Source organism: Capricornis sumatraensis, chromosome 5, assembly GCF_032405125.1.
Source record: "Capricornis sumatraensis isolate serow.1 chromosome 5, serow.2, whole genome shotgun sequence".
NCBI lineage: Eukaryota > Metazoa > Chordata > Mammalia > Artiodactyla > Bovidae > Capricornis > Capricornis sumatraensis.
Window position 1 is genome coordinate 91,829,420 of NC_091073.1, and position 16,820 is coordinate 91,846,239.

The following is a 16,820-nucleotide window of genomic DNA, read 5'->3' on the forward strand; positions in this document are numbered from 1 at the left end:
TTGAGCCATGTAGTAAAGCACCTGTAAGTTCTTTGGGTTCCTCAACTTGAGCATACTAAAAATTGGAACTCCCCTTCTACCCTAAACTGGCTTCATCTAACTATATTTTCTACCTCAGTGAATGATATCATCACCTCCAATGGGCCCAGGTCAGAAACCAGGAGTCATCCTTAACTCTTCACACTCCTCCTCAACTCCTTCTAGCCCACCCCCTTCTCTTCTGCATTCACTCTGGGTTGCTAAACTGCAGATGAAAATTACAGGTGGAGGTAAGTTTTGAAATCACTGCTACTTTAGTAAGAAATGAAGAACATTCTCATCAGCAAATAAAATTAAAAAAAATATTATCTGGGATATGACCCACCTTTGATTCATCTCACCCAATTCACCTGCTGTTTTTGTTCGTATTTTCACCTTATCAACTCCTGGGTTATTAAAACTGCCTCCAAAATTCCCATTCTTCATTTTCCTTAACCAAAATTCTACATGACAGTCAAACTTCTTTAAAAGACACTGTTGTTCACTGTTTCTTCCATGAGAATGCCCTTTTCCCCACCGAGCAGTTCCATTTTAAATGTTATTTCCTTATTTAAGAGTTGCTTGCTTCTCTAGTTGAAATGCACTCCTCCATACTCCCAGAAATCTTTATCAATTTCTCTCCATGAAATGTAATCCTTTATAACTTGATATTTAGATGTTTATCTACATATTTTCAGGAAAATGATGATAAGTAAATCTGAAGGAATCAGAGGATGAAATTGGGAACCCAACTAATATAAAGGCCTTTTGGAAAAGCCTTATTTTTGGCAGTGGTTCTCAAACTTGTCTGCACATTGGAAACACCTGGGTACCCAGGACCAGGGCCCTATCCCAGAGGTCTTGGGTACAGTCAGGGTACTGAGCATTTTAAAAACTCTCCAGGAGGTTCTGATGTGTAGCCATGGCTAAGAAGTACTGGTCTATGGAGGAACAGAAATAGCTGAGATTAATATAAAATTTTTTAAATATTCATGCCAATTTCTCACACATGAAGGTAAGTCAGATTTAAGATGGACAATAATGAATAAAGTGGAAGCATGGGAGAGAAAGGAGAAAATGTGTGTAGTGGAAAGATGGACAAGACAATGGCCAGTATCAGTGTGAAGAGCAAACAACAAATTCCTCAAGTGTTAGGTCTAACATGGAATACACACTCCACATGAATTTGCCAAGAGTACACAGAACGATCATAACCTGCGACCCTGGGTCTGGGGACTGCCAGCACCTGGCCATCTGCTTAGTTTCTTCCCGCGTCTCAGTTCTCTCTGGTCTTAGAGGAGCGTACCTCTTCCTTTAAACAGTCTTCCTTGGCATTGCAGTTAGAATCAACTACTGCCTTCCTGCCTGGCTATGCATTCCAGTATTGACAGCACACAGCAGCTCACAAAATTCCTCTTAATAGAGCTCTCTCTAGGCTTGTACAAGAATTCAAATCCCTGTGTCAGCCTTGGAGAGTTCAAGGCTCTTAAGTAAAATTATCCATGCTAAATTGTGATACTGAATACTGCCTGGGCTAAAAATTAAATTTTTGTTTTATCAAAGTGATTTGGGATGAAATTTTTCAGGATTAAGTTCCCACTATTTTGTGTGATTTGGATAAACAGTCCAGTTTTTCAGATTAACACATAATAATTACATTATTTAAAAAATAATTATTATTCATTTACTCAAATATTTGAGTCAGGTGTTATGCTGGATCCTGGGAATACAGAGTGAACAAAACTAACAATCCCAGCAATTCATAATAACTTCTACATTCTAGTACTTATCTACAAAATAATCACATAGTTACAGTGTTTTATTTAATTACAAAGAATTAACTAGGGAGTGGGGTAGGGCATAAGTGAAACAAGTACACTATGACTAACCACAAGAATTCTTTATTTAAGTCTTTCTATACATTATGACAGAGAAGACAATGGCACCCCACTCCAGTACTCTTGCCTGGAAAATCCCATGGACGGAGGAGCCTGGAAGGCTGCAGTCCATGGGGTCGCTAAGAGTCAGACGACTGAGCGATCTCACTTTCACTTTTCAATTTCATGCATTGGAGAAGGAAATGGCAACCCACTCCAGTGTTCTTGCCTGGAGAATCCCAGGGACAGGGGAGCCTGATGGGCTGCCGTCTATGGGGTCACACAAAGTCGGACACGACTGAAGCAACTTAGCAGCAGCAGCATACATTAAGAACAGGTAACAATTGTGATTAGCAATACTCGGTGCTGAAATATCTGCTATTCCCTTAAAGAGTGCTGGTATTTTAACTCTAAAATTCCTATCATCATATATACACAGATCACATAAAATGTACTAATGGTTTGAAGAGAATTATGTGTCAAAACAGTACAATTCCATACAGCAAAAATTTCACACCAAGAATGAAGAGAACACAGCACAATGACCTTCAAATTAGCATATTGTACTAAAAATATCAAAAGATAAATTTTATTCTCCCGAGCTTATAAAAGCTCACTTATGTTTTTCAAATTTCATTGATAGCTTCTGTATTATAAGGAACATATAAATATATTAGCAATTTTCCTACCAAAATAAAGCCCAATATATATGCAAAAAAATTCAGGAATAAATTTTGTCCTTGATTGGGAATTCCCTGGCAGTCCAGAGGTTAGGACTTAGTACTTTCACTGTGGTGGCCCGAGTTCAATCTCTGGTCAGGGAACTAAGATCCTGCAAGCCACGTGGGGTGACCAAAAAGTAAAATAAAAATTCATGTGCACATAGAAATAAACATAAATACTCACAGGAGCAACATACACTGACAAAAAAATTACATGTAGTAAAGGTGAGAAACAGGAAAAAGAAAAACAAAAAAACCCTGCTCGGGCTTTTTCTCTTTTCTGAGACTTGACAAATGCACAAAAATTACCAAAGTAACAACAACAACAACAAAAAAGACACGAAAATCACAGTTTGGACAAACTGCTTGTCAGTATTTAGGACCTGATTTCACAAACAGGTTTAATTCACTTCCTCGAAGGCCACGATGTCAAGGCGGAGGATGGATGTCTGCTGCTACTGAATTAGACCGGCCGACGTCCTGAGAAGGGAGGGGCTCCTCCTCCTCCACGTGTGTCACCTTATCTGACCTTCCTGAAGGAGGAAGTTCATTATTCGCGCCCTCTTCACTAGATGACAGGATGTCAGCCAACTCGTTGGACATTAGAACTTGCAAGGACTCTGTTCCATCTTCAACATCCACCTGAATCCCCAAAGCTTTTAGAATATCACATTTGCACATGGGGCACGTCCCATGGGCTAAGATCCAGGGGTCAATGCAATTCTTGTGGAAAAAATGTTTACAAGTCAGAATACGAATTGTATCGTTAGGCTTATAGAGTTCAAAGCAAACTACGCAGCCATCTCCATTGCCGCTTACTTCCTCGTCCCCCTCTTTCAGTACCCGAACCTGAAGCTGGCCAAATGCTTTCTTGAGATCATTTGTTAACCGTTGCCACCTCCGGTTCTGAATCCTTGCTACCCAAACTCTTCGAATATGATAAAAGATGAAATACACTAATGTAGCGGTCATGACGATCACAAAAGAGATGAAATAGTGATTCATCCAGATGATGTGTTTTCTTCCCACCTCAATCATGACGGTCACATGAATGCCCTTCTGAATTAAATGCAAAATCTCCATGCCTTTTAAGTTACCAATCATCACCACAACGATGTCTTCAAATATCTGATGAGACATGGGAAAGACCTGATTGCCAGTTCCTGGGAAATTATAGATGATCACTCCACTGGCTCCATTCTCCACCGCCACCTTGATCTTCTGGGTGAAGGCACAGCCTCCCCGTTCGACAAGGGCAAGCCATGTCTGCGAGTTCTTCAATTTCCTGAAACTGGTACTGGGGCTGCAGGCATTTTGTGTTTTTCCCTCCGGAGGCACGATGACTCCCGCCACTGTCTTCAAAGCGGAGCTTCTTCCAAACACGCCAGTCTCCCCCAACTCTGACAACATGCGATTCCCAACATGAAACGATATGTTCATGTAAGCAGTCCAAACAGCGCTGGTTCTGCAACAGTGCTGGCTAAGCAGCCAAAGGAAGCTGAATTTCATGAGCCAGGAAGAGGCAGCATTGTTTCTCTGAGTGCCAACCTTGAGTAGACGCATCTCTCTCTCTGCTTAAGTGACTGAAGAACCAACCCAACAAAAGGATGTGGCTTCCACATCTGTTGATGATCAATGTAAACTATTAAAATGAAAAATACCTTCTGGGTGAAAACAAGTTCCTCTGTCTTCCAGCATGTTTTTGTAAGAAGTTCTTAAAGAAGTCTTAGGAGTGTTGGATTTTTTTTTTTTTTTTGAGAGAGAGAAAGAGGAAAACTTTAGATTGAAAAAAAAAAATTCCCACTCTCACTACTGTCACTCTAGATACTGTTTACTGTTGGGTGATATGATTATGACATAAAAGACAACACAGCCAATTAGGTAAGAGCTTAGAGCATGCTGTATATTTATTGGTTGAATGCTTCAAATGTTGCTATGGGTAATTTCAATGTTACTGGACAGATTCAGCCCTTGAGTTACATGTTATGATACCAGGTATCACATTAAACTAAAAAATATAAAAATTATGTAATGTATGAATTTTAAAACCTGAATACATATGCAAGAAAAGCCATACAATTAACACTTTCCTTCACAATCAGTGAAGTAAATATATGTTACAAAATGCCAAGTTTTAACCATGAATGTTATTTAAAAATTAGCACTACGACCAGATATGGGGTAGAAGTGGTGAATAACACAGTTTTTAACTCACATTTTCACCATACAATATATTTTTTAATCTAGCATGTAAAAATTTGAACTTTATTTAATAAAGCTTGCTCATAAGTTTGTTGGATCCATTTGGTTTTAATTTTTAAAAGCAGGGTATCCCATTCAATTTCTTCAGCCTCACTACCCTCACTTTTGGCAGCACTAAAGACAGAAAAGACCAATGTCATTTCTCTGCAGACCTGACATCTGTTAGTAGCTTAACAATATTTTGAGGAAAGAGGAGGACAAATGTAGGGGAAAAGATTCAGTATAGCAATGTTGGTTTACCACAGTTTACTCTGAACAAAAATGTAGCCACAGATTTTAGAAAGACAAACTTTGAGGTTCTCACTTAAATTTAACCACTGACATCAGTGACTGTTAAAGGTCATCGAATCTTTTAACAAAATGTTTGCCTAAGTCAGCAAACATCCTTGGTGGAAGACCCCACATACACTGTTAGTTCTGCCTGTATTTTTGCTACACTTAGGCCAAGAGCACAATGTAACTTCAAAGCCCAAAGAATGACATGTGAACTAACAGGCATGGGCACTCACTGGTACTGCCATACACTTTCTTGGGAGAATTACTCAGGGGTTCTTATTCACCAGCTAGGACGCCAAAGCCAAGAATTTTGACCTTGTACATAAATGTCTCTGACTTCTACGCATACGGTACTAAGAGATACTTCAGGTTTCATCTTGCCAGAACTACAGAAGCTAGTGTATTCTTATGAAACAGCAATTAGCAACATGACAACGTGAAGTAGGAAAAACAAAGGAGAAAAGATTTCTTATGGGCCCATCAAAAAGTAGCATTAAAAGAAAAACACTGATATGACACCTTCCGCTCACAATGGTCTATGTTCTTTCCCAAAGGCTGTTAATCTGATTTCCACACACCCACTCTTCAAAACAGACAGTGAGGTACACAGTGTGTTGACTCACAAAGTGCCACTTGAGTTGGACATCAATGCTTTTGCATATTATCCAGAGATTTTCATCAAAGCAACAAAACCCACATCTTTAGGCCTCTTATTGTTATACAGATATCTACCAGAAAAAGAAAAAGGTAAGAGATACAATTTTGAAAAGCAACTGAACAAAATTTTACTTCTGCTGTAGGTCTATATTTTCAAAACATCCCGAATAAAGATATACTATCATTTAGTATTTCCTAGTCAATTCTAGAAGGAAAACCTACAACCATAGTTGATGCATTATGCTAGGGTTTCAAGGGGTCTGGCAAACAAAGATACATTTAAAAAATATATATATAATGCTACCCTAAATGAGGCCTATAATTTAAAATATTTTTAGATATATAACCAAAAGTGCTAGCATCTAAAATAATTATTCAGAACACATTTCCTTCGCAGTCAGTAGATTTGGCAACCAGATTTCCTGGGTATTAATAAAATTAACCATGGAAAATTAAATCAAGATCTCATCCTATAATTAAGTTTACTGAACTGAAGTATTATTAGATGCCAAAAATTAAACATATGGAAGCAAAGTATAAAAATTAGTATAAAGAAACTTTAAAATATTATGACTAATTCTCCATGGCATCAATATCACAATCACTGTAATTTGAAAATCAAAGCTTAACGTATACTAAAGCCCTTACTTAGATAAGGACAAAAATGTATAACACAACACTAGAAAAACAACAAGTTCAAATAGCTGGACATGATACGGAGTTTTATTTTTAAAACAACCAAGTTTCACCCTCTTTAGTACTTGTGTAGAAAAGTTGCAGTTGAATTTTCTCTCTACATAAAGTGCTAAAAGAGAAATCATCTTAACTTTAATCACTGGAAAGACTCAGTTACATCTTCAGGAGATCCTCGGGGTTTCTTAAGTTTGCAGAATGTCACACTTGCACATGGGGCATGTCCTATGGGCTAAAAGCCAAGGGTCAATGCACGCCTTGTGGAAAACATGCTTGCAAGTTAAAATACGTACTACATCTTGAGGCTTGTAAATGTCAAAGCAAACAACACAATTGTCTTCATCTGGCTCCAGCTCCTTGTCCCCTTCTTGGAGCACTCGCAGTTGAAGCTTCCCAATGGCTTTCCTCACATCTGCCTTCAGCTGCCTTCGCCTCCTGGTGGAAGAATTGGGCCCTCGAGGTCTCCAGGCACAGTACAGGAACAGGTAGGCCATGGTGGCGGTCAGGAAGGTGAACAGAGACAGGACGTAATGGCTCACCCAGGGCATGTGCATTCTCCCCACTTCAATGATGATCTTCACATAGACTCCTTTCTGAATCAAGTGCAACAGTTCCATGCCTTTCAGGTTGCCTATCATCACAGCAACTATATTTTCCGTTCCCTGGTGAGACATGGGGAATATCTTGTTGCCTGTACCTGGGTAGTTATAGATGATCACCCCGTTTGCTCCCTTCTCTGCGGCCACATTGATTTTGCGTGTGAACGTACAGCCACCCCGTTCAATGAGGGCCAGCCAAGAGTCTGCTTGCCCAGGCCTGCTGAAGTTGGTCATTGGGTTACAAGCGTTCTGATTCCATCCTTTGGGAAGTACCACCACGCCAGACACCCTTTCCAGAGGAGAATGATTCCCGAACACTCCACTCTCTCCCAATTCCGAAATGAGGCGATTTCCTACCTGAAATGTTATATTCAGGTGTGCCGTCCAAATGGCTTTTCCTTTTGAGTCAGGAAGGCTTAGTAGTAGTAAGATGCCGAGCCTCCACAGTTGAGATGAAGCAGAACTGTGAGCTGAAGAAGTAATTCTAAGTAGGCTCATTCCTTCATTTGCCTATTAACAGACAAATGTGAAAAATACAACCACATCCGTTGTAGAAGAAAGTTAGGAAGTTAGCTTCCAGGGTTGGTAGGAGATAATTAAAGCACAGGAATGGAAAAGGTCTGCATCGATCAAAGGTATCTTGCTCCTTCCAGCATTTTTATTTTTGGTAGATTATCTTTCTCATAATGAAACAGAATAACAGGATTTGTTTTTAGCACAATGTGATTTCAAGAAAACTGTGACTTCCTAATGGGGGAAATTGTGACATCAGAGCCAGTTAAGCCAATCTGAGAGTTTATATGAATGTACTGCATACTGAAATCCTATTGGCCAAAAAGCTAGGCAGCCATGGCTCATGACATATGCTAATGTGAATAAATTCTAAAGCAAAAAACAGATAATTTTTTAAATACCTGAGTTTCTTTCCTAGTTCTGGAGAGAGACTGAAAATCTGCCTAAACACTTTTTGCTCATTGTTTTCCCATCTGTGAGGCAAAATAGAAATCATTCATATATGACTGTATGTTTCTGGCCAGTCATCAGTTCTCAGGTATGGTGTTATGCTACCCAATATGCCAGTCAGTCCATGGGAAGCAGAAATGAATCATTCCCTCTGTCTTGCAACATTAAATGCTCATCCCAGGCCTAAAGATTCAACATGAGGGGAATGTAAACCGACATTTATTAACACTGACAAAATAAAGCCTTATCAAGAAGACAGTTATCATCATATCAGAGGCTGTTAAACATGCAATTACTTAACAGCTGAAGACAGGATTTTAAAAACAATGCAATTTAGCTTGCTAAAGATCAGTTGCTGATCTTGAAAACTGAAGGAATTTAAGCGGTAGCTATATTTTAGCTCAAGACATCTCAAATCTAAAGGCTTATCATATGGTTGAAAAGACCAATTTGAAAAACTTAGTATTAATAATTCATTGTCTCTTTCTCATTGTATGATGAACTGCTTAGGCAATGGCAGCCAGAACTGCCCCTCCCCCCTTAGGACAAACGCACCTGTAAGAAACAATTTTTTACCCCCAACATAGCAGTTCTCAAGTAAGGGATAATTTTGTCTCCCAAGAAATATTTGGTTGTTTCCAGAGACACTATCGATTGTCCCAGTGTAAGAGTACTGCTGGCATGCAGCGCGTAGAGGACGGGGATACTGCGGGATATTCTACAATCCACAAAACAGCCCTGAGCAGGAAGTAATTACCTGACCCAAAATGTCAATAACAGCCTTGGGAGGGAGGACTCATCCCTAAATTCATCTGTCCCTGAGAAATCAGATCTGTGCTCTTTTCATGAAGTTTATAATTGGCAATACATCCAATAAGGAGGAGTCCTCAGCCTGTCTCCATTTCCTGATCTCTTTGAGATTGAAACAGCGGACACTTGCACAAATGCCTGTGACCCCATGAAGCCTGATTCAAAACTGCATCCATTTTATCAGGACCAGGTCCAGGGGTCTTCTATCCTGGGGCCAGGATATCTGAAGACGAAAGAAGGGAAGTTGGGCAGTGGGGGTGGGGGCAGGAGAGGAAAACAGATGACTAACGTTCAGTTCAGTCGCTCAGTCGTGTCCGACTCTTTGCAACCCCGTGAATCTCAGCACGCCAGGCCTCCCTGTCCATCACCATCTCCCGGAGTTCACTCAGACTCACGTCCATCGAGTCAGTGATGCCATCCAGCCATCTCATCCTCTGTTGTCCCCTTCTTCTCCCCTTCCCTCCCAGCATCAGAGTCTTTTCCAATGAGTCAACTCTTCACATGAGGTGGCCGAGGTACTGGAGCTTCAGCTTCAGCATCATTCCCTCCAAAGAAATCCCAGGGCTGATCTCCTTGAGAATGGACTGGTTGGATCTCCTTGCAGTCCAAGGGACTCTCAAGAGTCTTCTCCAACACCACAGTTCAAAAGCATCAATTCTTTGGCACTCAGTTTTCTTCACAGACCAACTCTCACATCCATACGTGACCACAGGAAAAACCATAGCCTTGACTAGACGGACCTTAGTCGGCAAAGTAATGTCTCTGCTTTTGAATATGCAGAGTTGGTCATAACTTTTCTTCCAAGGAGTAAGAGTCTTCTAATTTCATGGCTGCAGTCACCATCTGCAGTGATTCTGAAGCCTCCCAAAATAAAGTCTGACACTGTTTTCCCATCTATTTCTCATGAAGTGATGGGACCAGATGCCATGATCTTTGTTTCCTGAATGTTGAGCTTTAAGCCAACTTTTTCACTCTCCTCTTTCACCAAGAGGCTTTTTAGTTCCTCTTCACTTTCTGCCATAAGGGTGGTGTCATATGCATATCTGAGGTGATTGATATTTCTCCCGGCAATCTTGATTCCAGCTTGTGCTTCTTCCAGCCCAGCATTTCTCATGATGTACTCTGCATATAAGTTAAATAAGCAGGGTGACAATGTACAGCCTTGACGTACTCCTTTTCCTATTTGGAACTAGTCTGTTGTTCCATGTCCAGTTCTAACTATTGCTTCCTGACTTGACTAATGTTACTTTCTGACTATTAGACCATTTATTCAATATCTAACCTTTCTATCTTTTTAACATCCAAGAATTAAAGAGGCTTTCATTAGCCTTCCTGCAAAGTTCAACCAAAGGAGACTGAAATATACAAAGGTTGGCTCATCCCATGCTCCAAATATGTCTGCCTGCCCTTCCACGTTGCCACCCTACCTCTAAGTATAGTAAGTTGATTCTTCTCATCTACAGGCTCATTTTATTATCCCTGAGGCCAGCTACTGTTGTTCTGGTTTCAATGGGAAGAATGACTGATCACATTTAGAGGCACAAAGAGACTGTTCTCACATCTCTCCATAGAAGAGCAAGACAATTTTATTTTCCAGAAACCTAATTAGACTTCCTTCAACGTCTTCTTGGGTAGCAGTGCTTTAGAAAACCCACACTGAATGGACCCACTGGTAATCAGGGTAGAATTATCATGTTTGGCTCAGGTTAACCATGATTTACCCTGCTATGGAAAATCCCTTCACTGATTGAGCACATGGCAGGAGGGAACATGAAGTTAGTCAGTGTCCTGCCACCAAAGGGAATGGGTACAAACTGGAAAGTGAATAGGTAAACAAAGTTCCTGAGATTTACCCAACGGAATTATACCTATATAACCACTAACCGTGATAAACGTAATATTCACTATACACAAGGCACTGATATGAGCCAGAGCCTGTGTCACCAGGACACAGCACCATGCTGTTCTCAGAGGGTCATCATCTAGGTGGAAGAAGAGAGTTATACACCAATTAGGTACATGCATGTATATGTCCTAATTTCTAGGTTCCAAATAAGTTCAAGAAGGTTATAATTTTCATTAAGCTGGTGGAGAAGAATCACCTGTTCTCTACCCCTCCGCTACTCATCAACCTCTCAAGAATGCTCAAACATCTAGAAATCTCGACTTTGATAAGAAAAATAGCTAAATACTGTCTGGGCAATACTGTGTGAATGTATCTCTAAATGCAGGATATTGAAGAAGCTTCAATAAACTGCCTCACAAGTTGCTTTATCCAAGTATTATCAGAGATCTCTAGGGATCCACAAAACACACTGGATTTGCTTTTAATCTTGAGAATTACAACTGGATAGGGTTTCTGTGAGTAATTAAATGCATCATAATGGGATTTAGCAGGAACAGAATACTGACTCTAAGTAGACTGAGAACAAGAAAAAGCAAGAAAAGCTAGTGATAAATACTTTCTGAAAGAGGTATCTTTATTTCTAAAGAATTCTAAAGGTAAAAATTATTTTAAGATGTTATTACATTTGATTGCAAATTGGTAAATCCTTACTTTTTTTCAAAATTTCTCCCATAAATTAATCACTACTGCCACATATTCTCTCAAACACATGCAATACAATTTTTTTCACATACAAATACATTTTCCACTTATTTCTGAACCCAGCAAAGAGCTCTGAATATGCTAAAATGGAATACGGTAAATTGAAGAACTAACATATGAGCTTTTGAATTACCTTGACAGTCACACACTATACTAGGGGGCAGATACAGATGCGTGAAAGTTACAAAATTCACTCCTACTCCTGCTCCTCATTCATTGGAAACTTGGGCAAACTCCGGGAGACGGTGAGGGACAGAGAGGTCTGGCATGCTGCAGTCCACGGAGTCACAAAGAATCAGACACAACTTGGTGACTGAACAACAGAAACACTTCATTCATTATTCTTTATATTAAATAATATAATAACTTTCAATATCACTAAAAGCTTGGTAACTAAATATATAAGAAAGAACAGCCAAAACAGACATTTTAAATTACCATCTCACTAGCCATCACTTCTTCACTATGTAAGCCAGGATCACTATTCTTCTCTATTATCTGCACTCCTAACAGTGAGATGCATGAGGAAAGGGTAACTTGTCTAGGAGCCTATAGCTCCAAAAAGCCTTTATGACATTAAAGGAAGGGGATTCTCACTCGCGTTTCTCAAACACCTAACGCAGCACCTGCATCAATGGAGTTTGTTCAAAAGAATGATCAACATGGTCAGCTTTACCACCTGTGAGTGAGTACTTTTCACTGGCTTCATCATCATCATTCCACAGTCTAGAATTAGGCAACAGCATCTAATCTCGAGCAATATTTTGCTCACCTTGAATTCATTCTGTTGCCAGAGCAACCTACAAAAAAAAAGTAATGAAGTTCACGATGGCATTCCTGTTTGTCTAAAACCTTACACGTTCCCCTTTATCCAAAGGATAACATCCAAGCTTCTAGAAACTCCAACAGAACTTCTCCAGCCTGGTCCTCTTCTCCTTCAATTCAACCTCATTTTCCACTATTATCAGCCTGAAACGTATGCTTCTTCAACTCATAGGGCTTACAGCTTCCTGGGCTCCTACTGCAGCACTCATTCTATGGAGACCTCAGACAGACTTTTTGTTCCTTTTATGAAACTGTACCTACAGTAGGAACACCAATTACAAAATGGGCCTAAGTACCTCCCTCCTGATGATGCCTTTGCAATGTGACTTGCCAGGTCCTTCATCAGGAGGTGGAATTTATTTCTACACCTTTTGAAGCTGGATAGATTGGTGACTCAAGTTGGCGAACAGACTGGCACGGATGTGATGATGTGCCGGTTCCAAGCCTAAGCCTCAGAAGGCTTTGCGCTCCCTCCCTTCCCTCTTGAAATCCTGCTGTCCTCTAGCACAGAAGGCTAGCCTGATAGAGGAGGGCACAAGTGCACCAGCTGAGGCAACCTAGGTCAACCCACAGATGGACAAATATGTGTGAACACCCAAGATGAGCAGAGATGTATCCCTAATGCTGAGGTGACGGCACACATAAGACTGAATCCAGCCGAGACCAATTGCTGAGACCATCTAGACTCCTGAGCAGTGACAGATACCTTTTAAAAAGTAGTTTATAAAAAAATACTGCCCTTGAATAGAGATGCAGACAGAGAGAACAGATTTGTGGACACACAGGAGAAGGAGAGGATGGGATGAATTGAAGAGAGCAGCACAGGCAGAAAAACTACTGTGTGTGAAACAGACAGCTAGTGAGCTGCTGTATAACACAGGGGGCTCAACCTGGCGCTCTGTGATGAGCAGAGGCTGGGCTGGGAGGGGAGGGAGGCTCACGAAGGAGGGGACACATGTATACAGAATCACAATGTTGTATGGCAGAAGCCAAAATTGTAAAGCAGTAATTCTCCAATTAAAAATGAAAACATCACTGCCCTTACACTGAGCTCTTAGACAGCAACTGATATAGTTCCCTCTACAAAATCCTCTGCTCTATTAATCTCATGGTATGGGACGAAATCTTATTCTCATTTTTTCAATACTCAGCTTCTGGCATATCATAGGTTCTCAATGAAGGATAATTAAATTGTCAATGTCTTATCCTCCAGATTCTAACCTGTAATATTACTCACACAATAAGGCTGATCCAGCTAATTTTATCTTTGTAAGGGTGATCATTTAGTTCAAGCAACAGAATAGTTAAGTACGCACAATGTGGTTAACCTTTAATTCTTCTACAGATTGAACACTCATAAAACAGAATTTCTTATAGCCATATCAGAATGCTAAGATAAATGAGCATTTGGAATATAACCAAATTCCTTTATACTTTAACAGGCAGAAATCAACCTACATAAATTATACTTTCTTCCACATTCTGAATTAAAACACTTGAACACCAAATTGAGAACAACTTTTCCTTCTCAGTCAATCTACTAAGTTAGAGGACAGAATGACAATCAATCAACGGAGAGAAACACATTACTAATAATTTGGAAAGTAACGGGGGGAAAAAACCTCACACCACAGCCTGTGCATTAAGAGGGCAGAAAAAGGAGCTGAACATCCTTAAGAACAAGATTAAGGACAGTAATTGGTGGTATTGTTACCTTTCTCTGAGCCTAGGGGAAAAAATACATTTTAATATTAACTCAATCATTTAGACTGGATTTTTGTTCAAAGGGGTGGAGAAGAAGCAACATACTCAAAGTGGGGTGGAGGGCGGGTACAGAATCTTTTGAATAACCACAACAACTTGCCCTGTTCTATTAACAGATGATTTTGCTCCTGTAGTTAAGAATCACTGAGGATGAGGAGCCTGCTTTTGGAGCTCTGTTGTTTCAAAGTTGCCCTAAAACCGTGAAGAAGACTGGAGACCTTCTTAGGCCGCAATCGGTCATCAAAGGTCTGTGTAAGCTTTGTCTTTCTAAGATCAGTTCCCCAGAGTGCAGTTAACTCAGAGAGAGCTCTCAGCAGTCAGAAAGAGCAAGGCAGTGGTGTTTAAGAGGATTTCCCCCCTTAGATCCCTTAAGTTTTTCCAATTCACAGGTCACAAACCCTTACTTATTTATTAGGGAATTTAATCCCTCCTGGGAGGCAGCAGAGGATAAAAACAGCAATAGAGTCATCACACTAGCAGAAATGGTACTAAAGCACAAGGCTACGTGTAACAGATCTGCCACGAAACCCTGTCTTTGCCATGTGCTAGCTGTGTAAGCTAAGTCACCCTGAGACTTGGCTGTCTCATGTGTAAGATGAGGGAGTAATGCCTGCCTCTCCTGGCCATGCTGAGTATCAGACGATCCATTTCACATCTCTTTGTAATTCACCAAGCACACTGCTAGCATGATGGGAGTTCAATAAAAGGGTCCTATCCCCATTCCCCATTTGATGAAAGCTCTTTCCTGTTTTCTACCTAGGAACATTTTCTCATCCTTCAAAGCTGACCCCGGGGACTTCTCTGCTGGTCCAGAGGTTAAGAATCCTCCTTGCAATGCAGGGAACGTAGGTTCGATCCCTTGTCAGGGAATTAAGATCCCACGAGCTTCGGAGCAACTAAGCCCATGAGCTACAACTACTAAGCCAGTGCTCTAAAGTCTGCATGTCAGAACTAGGGTGTCCTTGCACTGTAACAAAAGATCCCACATGCCGCAATGAAGAACCCACATGCTGCAACCAAGACCCAACACAGCCAAAATGAATGAATCAATCAATGTTAAAACAAAACCAGATGATCCCCATCTTTTTTGCAGTCACTCCAGTTGAAATATCCTGCTCCTATTCTTTCTGTGGGTTTCCCAGGTAGCTCAGCTGGTAAAGAATCGGCCTGCAATGCAGGAGACCCCGGTTCAATTCCTGGGTCTGGAAGTTCCCCTAGAGAAGGGCTACTCACTCCACTGTTCTTGGGCTTCCCTGGTGGCTCAGACAGTAAAGCATCCACCTGCAATGTAGGAGACCTGGGTTCGACGCCTGGGTTGGGAAAATCTCCTGGAGGAGGGCATGGCGACCCACTCCAGTATTCTTGCCTGGAGAGTCCCCACAGACAGAAGAACCTGGTGGGCTACAGTCCGTGGGGTCACAAAGAGTTGGACATGACTGAGAGACTAAGCATATTCTTTCCGCACCTACTTGACATTCATTTACTTTTGCTATATGTTATATAGTGTAGTTGGATGCTTTATGTTGGCTATACTTTGGATGTAGAATGTCTCGAGAGGGGCAGTGTCCACTTAATTCTGTAAACTGTTTCCCCCCTTTGTCCCAACACCAACACAGTGCAATTTACTCAAGGTACCCAACAAATGTTTGGCTTTTCAAGCACTTATTCAAAATATTAAGACTTATCAGAAGCTTTTGGCAACCTCTGTATTATACAGTCATCCATTAAAAAAAAAAATAGAACAGGCCATGATTTGACATGTCTTCCCTCCGCTAGGAATTACTTTGACAACAGTTGTCCAGAAAAAGGCTTATTTAATATCACAGGATCAGAGGCCATCTGTCTCACATTTTCTCTCCAAAAGTCAAGAATAAATTCCATCCACATCTCTGAATCTGAAAAAATGATATAAAAAGGGAGTAATATACAGCCATAAAGTAACAACTATTTTTAATATATAAGCAACTGGACCCTACAAATTTTTAAATGCTCCTTTAGTTATCTTTTGTATATCAAGATACACACACACACGTATATATACTTATATAAATATGTATGAGGTCATAAGTCAAATAGATACTATCCAAAGAAAAGTACCAGATTTTGTTCATTTTGTTACTTCAAAGGCCCTATTATCATATCAGCAGTGCCAGTTAAAGCAAAAAGTTTCTAAGTGCAACTATCTCAACAACCCATAGACCTTCTATTCCCAGCTCAAGACACACTCAGATCCTGCAAACCCAGAAACCACCTAACCCAATACAAATTATATTCTTTCTACTCTGAACTTTTTAGCATTAAAAAGTTTTGTATTTATGGTTACCAGGATATACAACATATGTACCTTTTAAAGTAAAAATAAGTGCTAGCTACATTTTAAAGAAATAAATAGTATTTTCTTCATTTTTTTTACATCCTTTCTTAGGAAATTACATATTGTATGGGTATATTTTTATGCAGGTGTTGAAAACATTAATTAACTCTTACCTCTAATAAAGGCTTTTTGATTCTCAAGTCTAAGTTCTTTGAGGGTAGGATTTTATTATTTGTTTGTCTTCCTTTAGAGCCTAGCACACTGATTTGTATAAAATCAATTACTGATCTGATTTTTCATAGTAAAAGTGATTCTCTGACATAAGAACTTGGCATTACCTCTTCTTCACATACACTCCAGGAGGACAATCCAAGAACCATCTACTCAATATCTACATTATTCTTTCATTCATTCAGGCAAACATTTATCAAG

General features: G+C 40.1%; 3 protein-coding genes across 17 annotated transcripts in view; all 3 read right to left on the minus strand.

Annotated features, from left to right (window-relative positions):
* CADPS2 (calcium dependent secretion activator 2) overlaps positions 1-16,820 on the minus strand; it is a 563,191-nt gene that overhangs the window by 378,920 nt on the left and 167,451 nt on the right. The window lies entirely within an intron of this gene.
* RNF133 (ring finger protein 133) lies at positions 3,047-4,180 on the minus strand. Its single transcript, XM_068973126.1, has one exon. It carries the CDS (start codon positions 4,178-4,180, stop codon positions 3,047-3,049), a length of 1,134 nt encoding a protein of 377 aa, XP_068829227.1.
* Positions 6,691-7,602, minus strand: RNF148 (ring finger protein 148). The gene has a single exon (XM_068973416.1). The coding sequence runs from the start codon at positions 7,600-7,602 to the stop codon at positions 6,691-6,693; it is 912 nt and encodes a 303-aa protein (XP_068829517.1).

What these genes read in the sequence shown, in the direction of transcription:
- RNF133 (XM_068973126.1), bottom strand. Translation starts at nt 4,180, where the DNA reads ATGCGTCTACTCAAGGTTGGCACTCAGAGAAACAATGCTGCCTCTTCC.
- RNF148 (XM_068973416.1), bottom strand. Translation starts at nt 7,602, where the DNA reads ATGAGCCTACTTAGAATTACTTCTTCAGCTCACAGTTCTGCTTCATCT.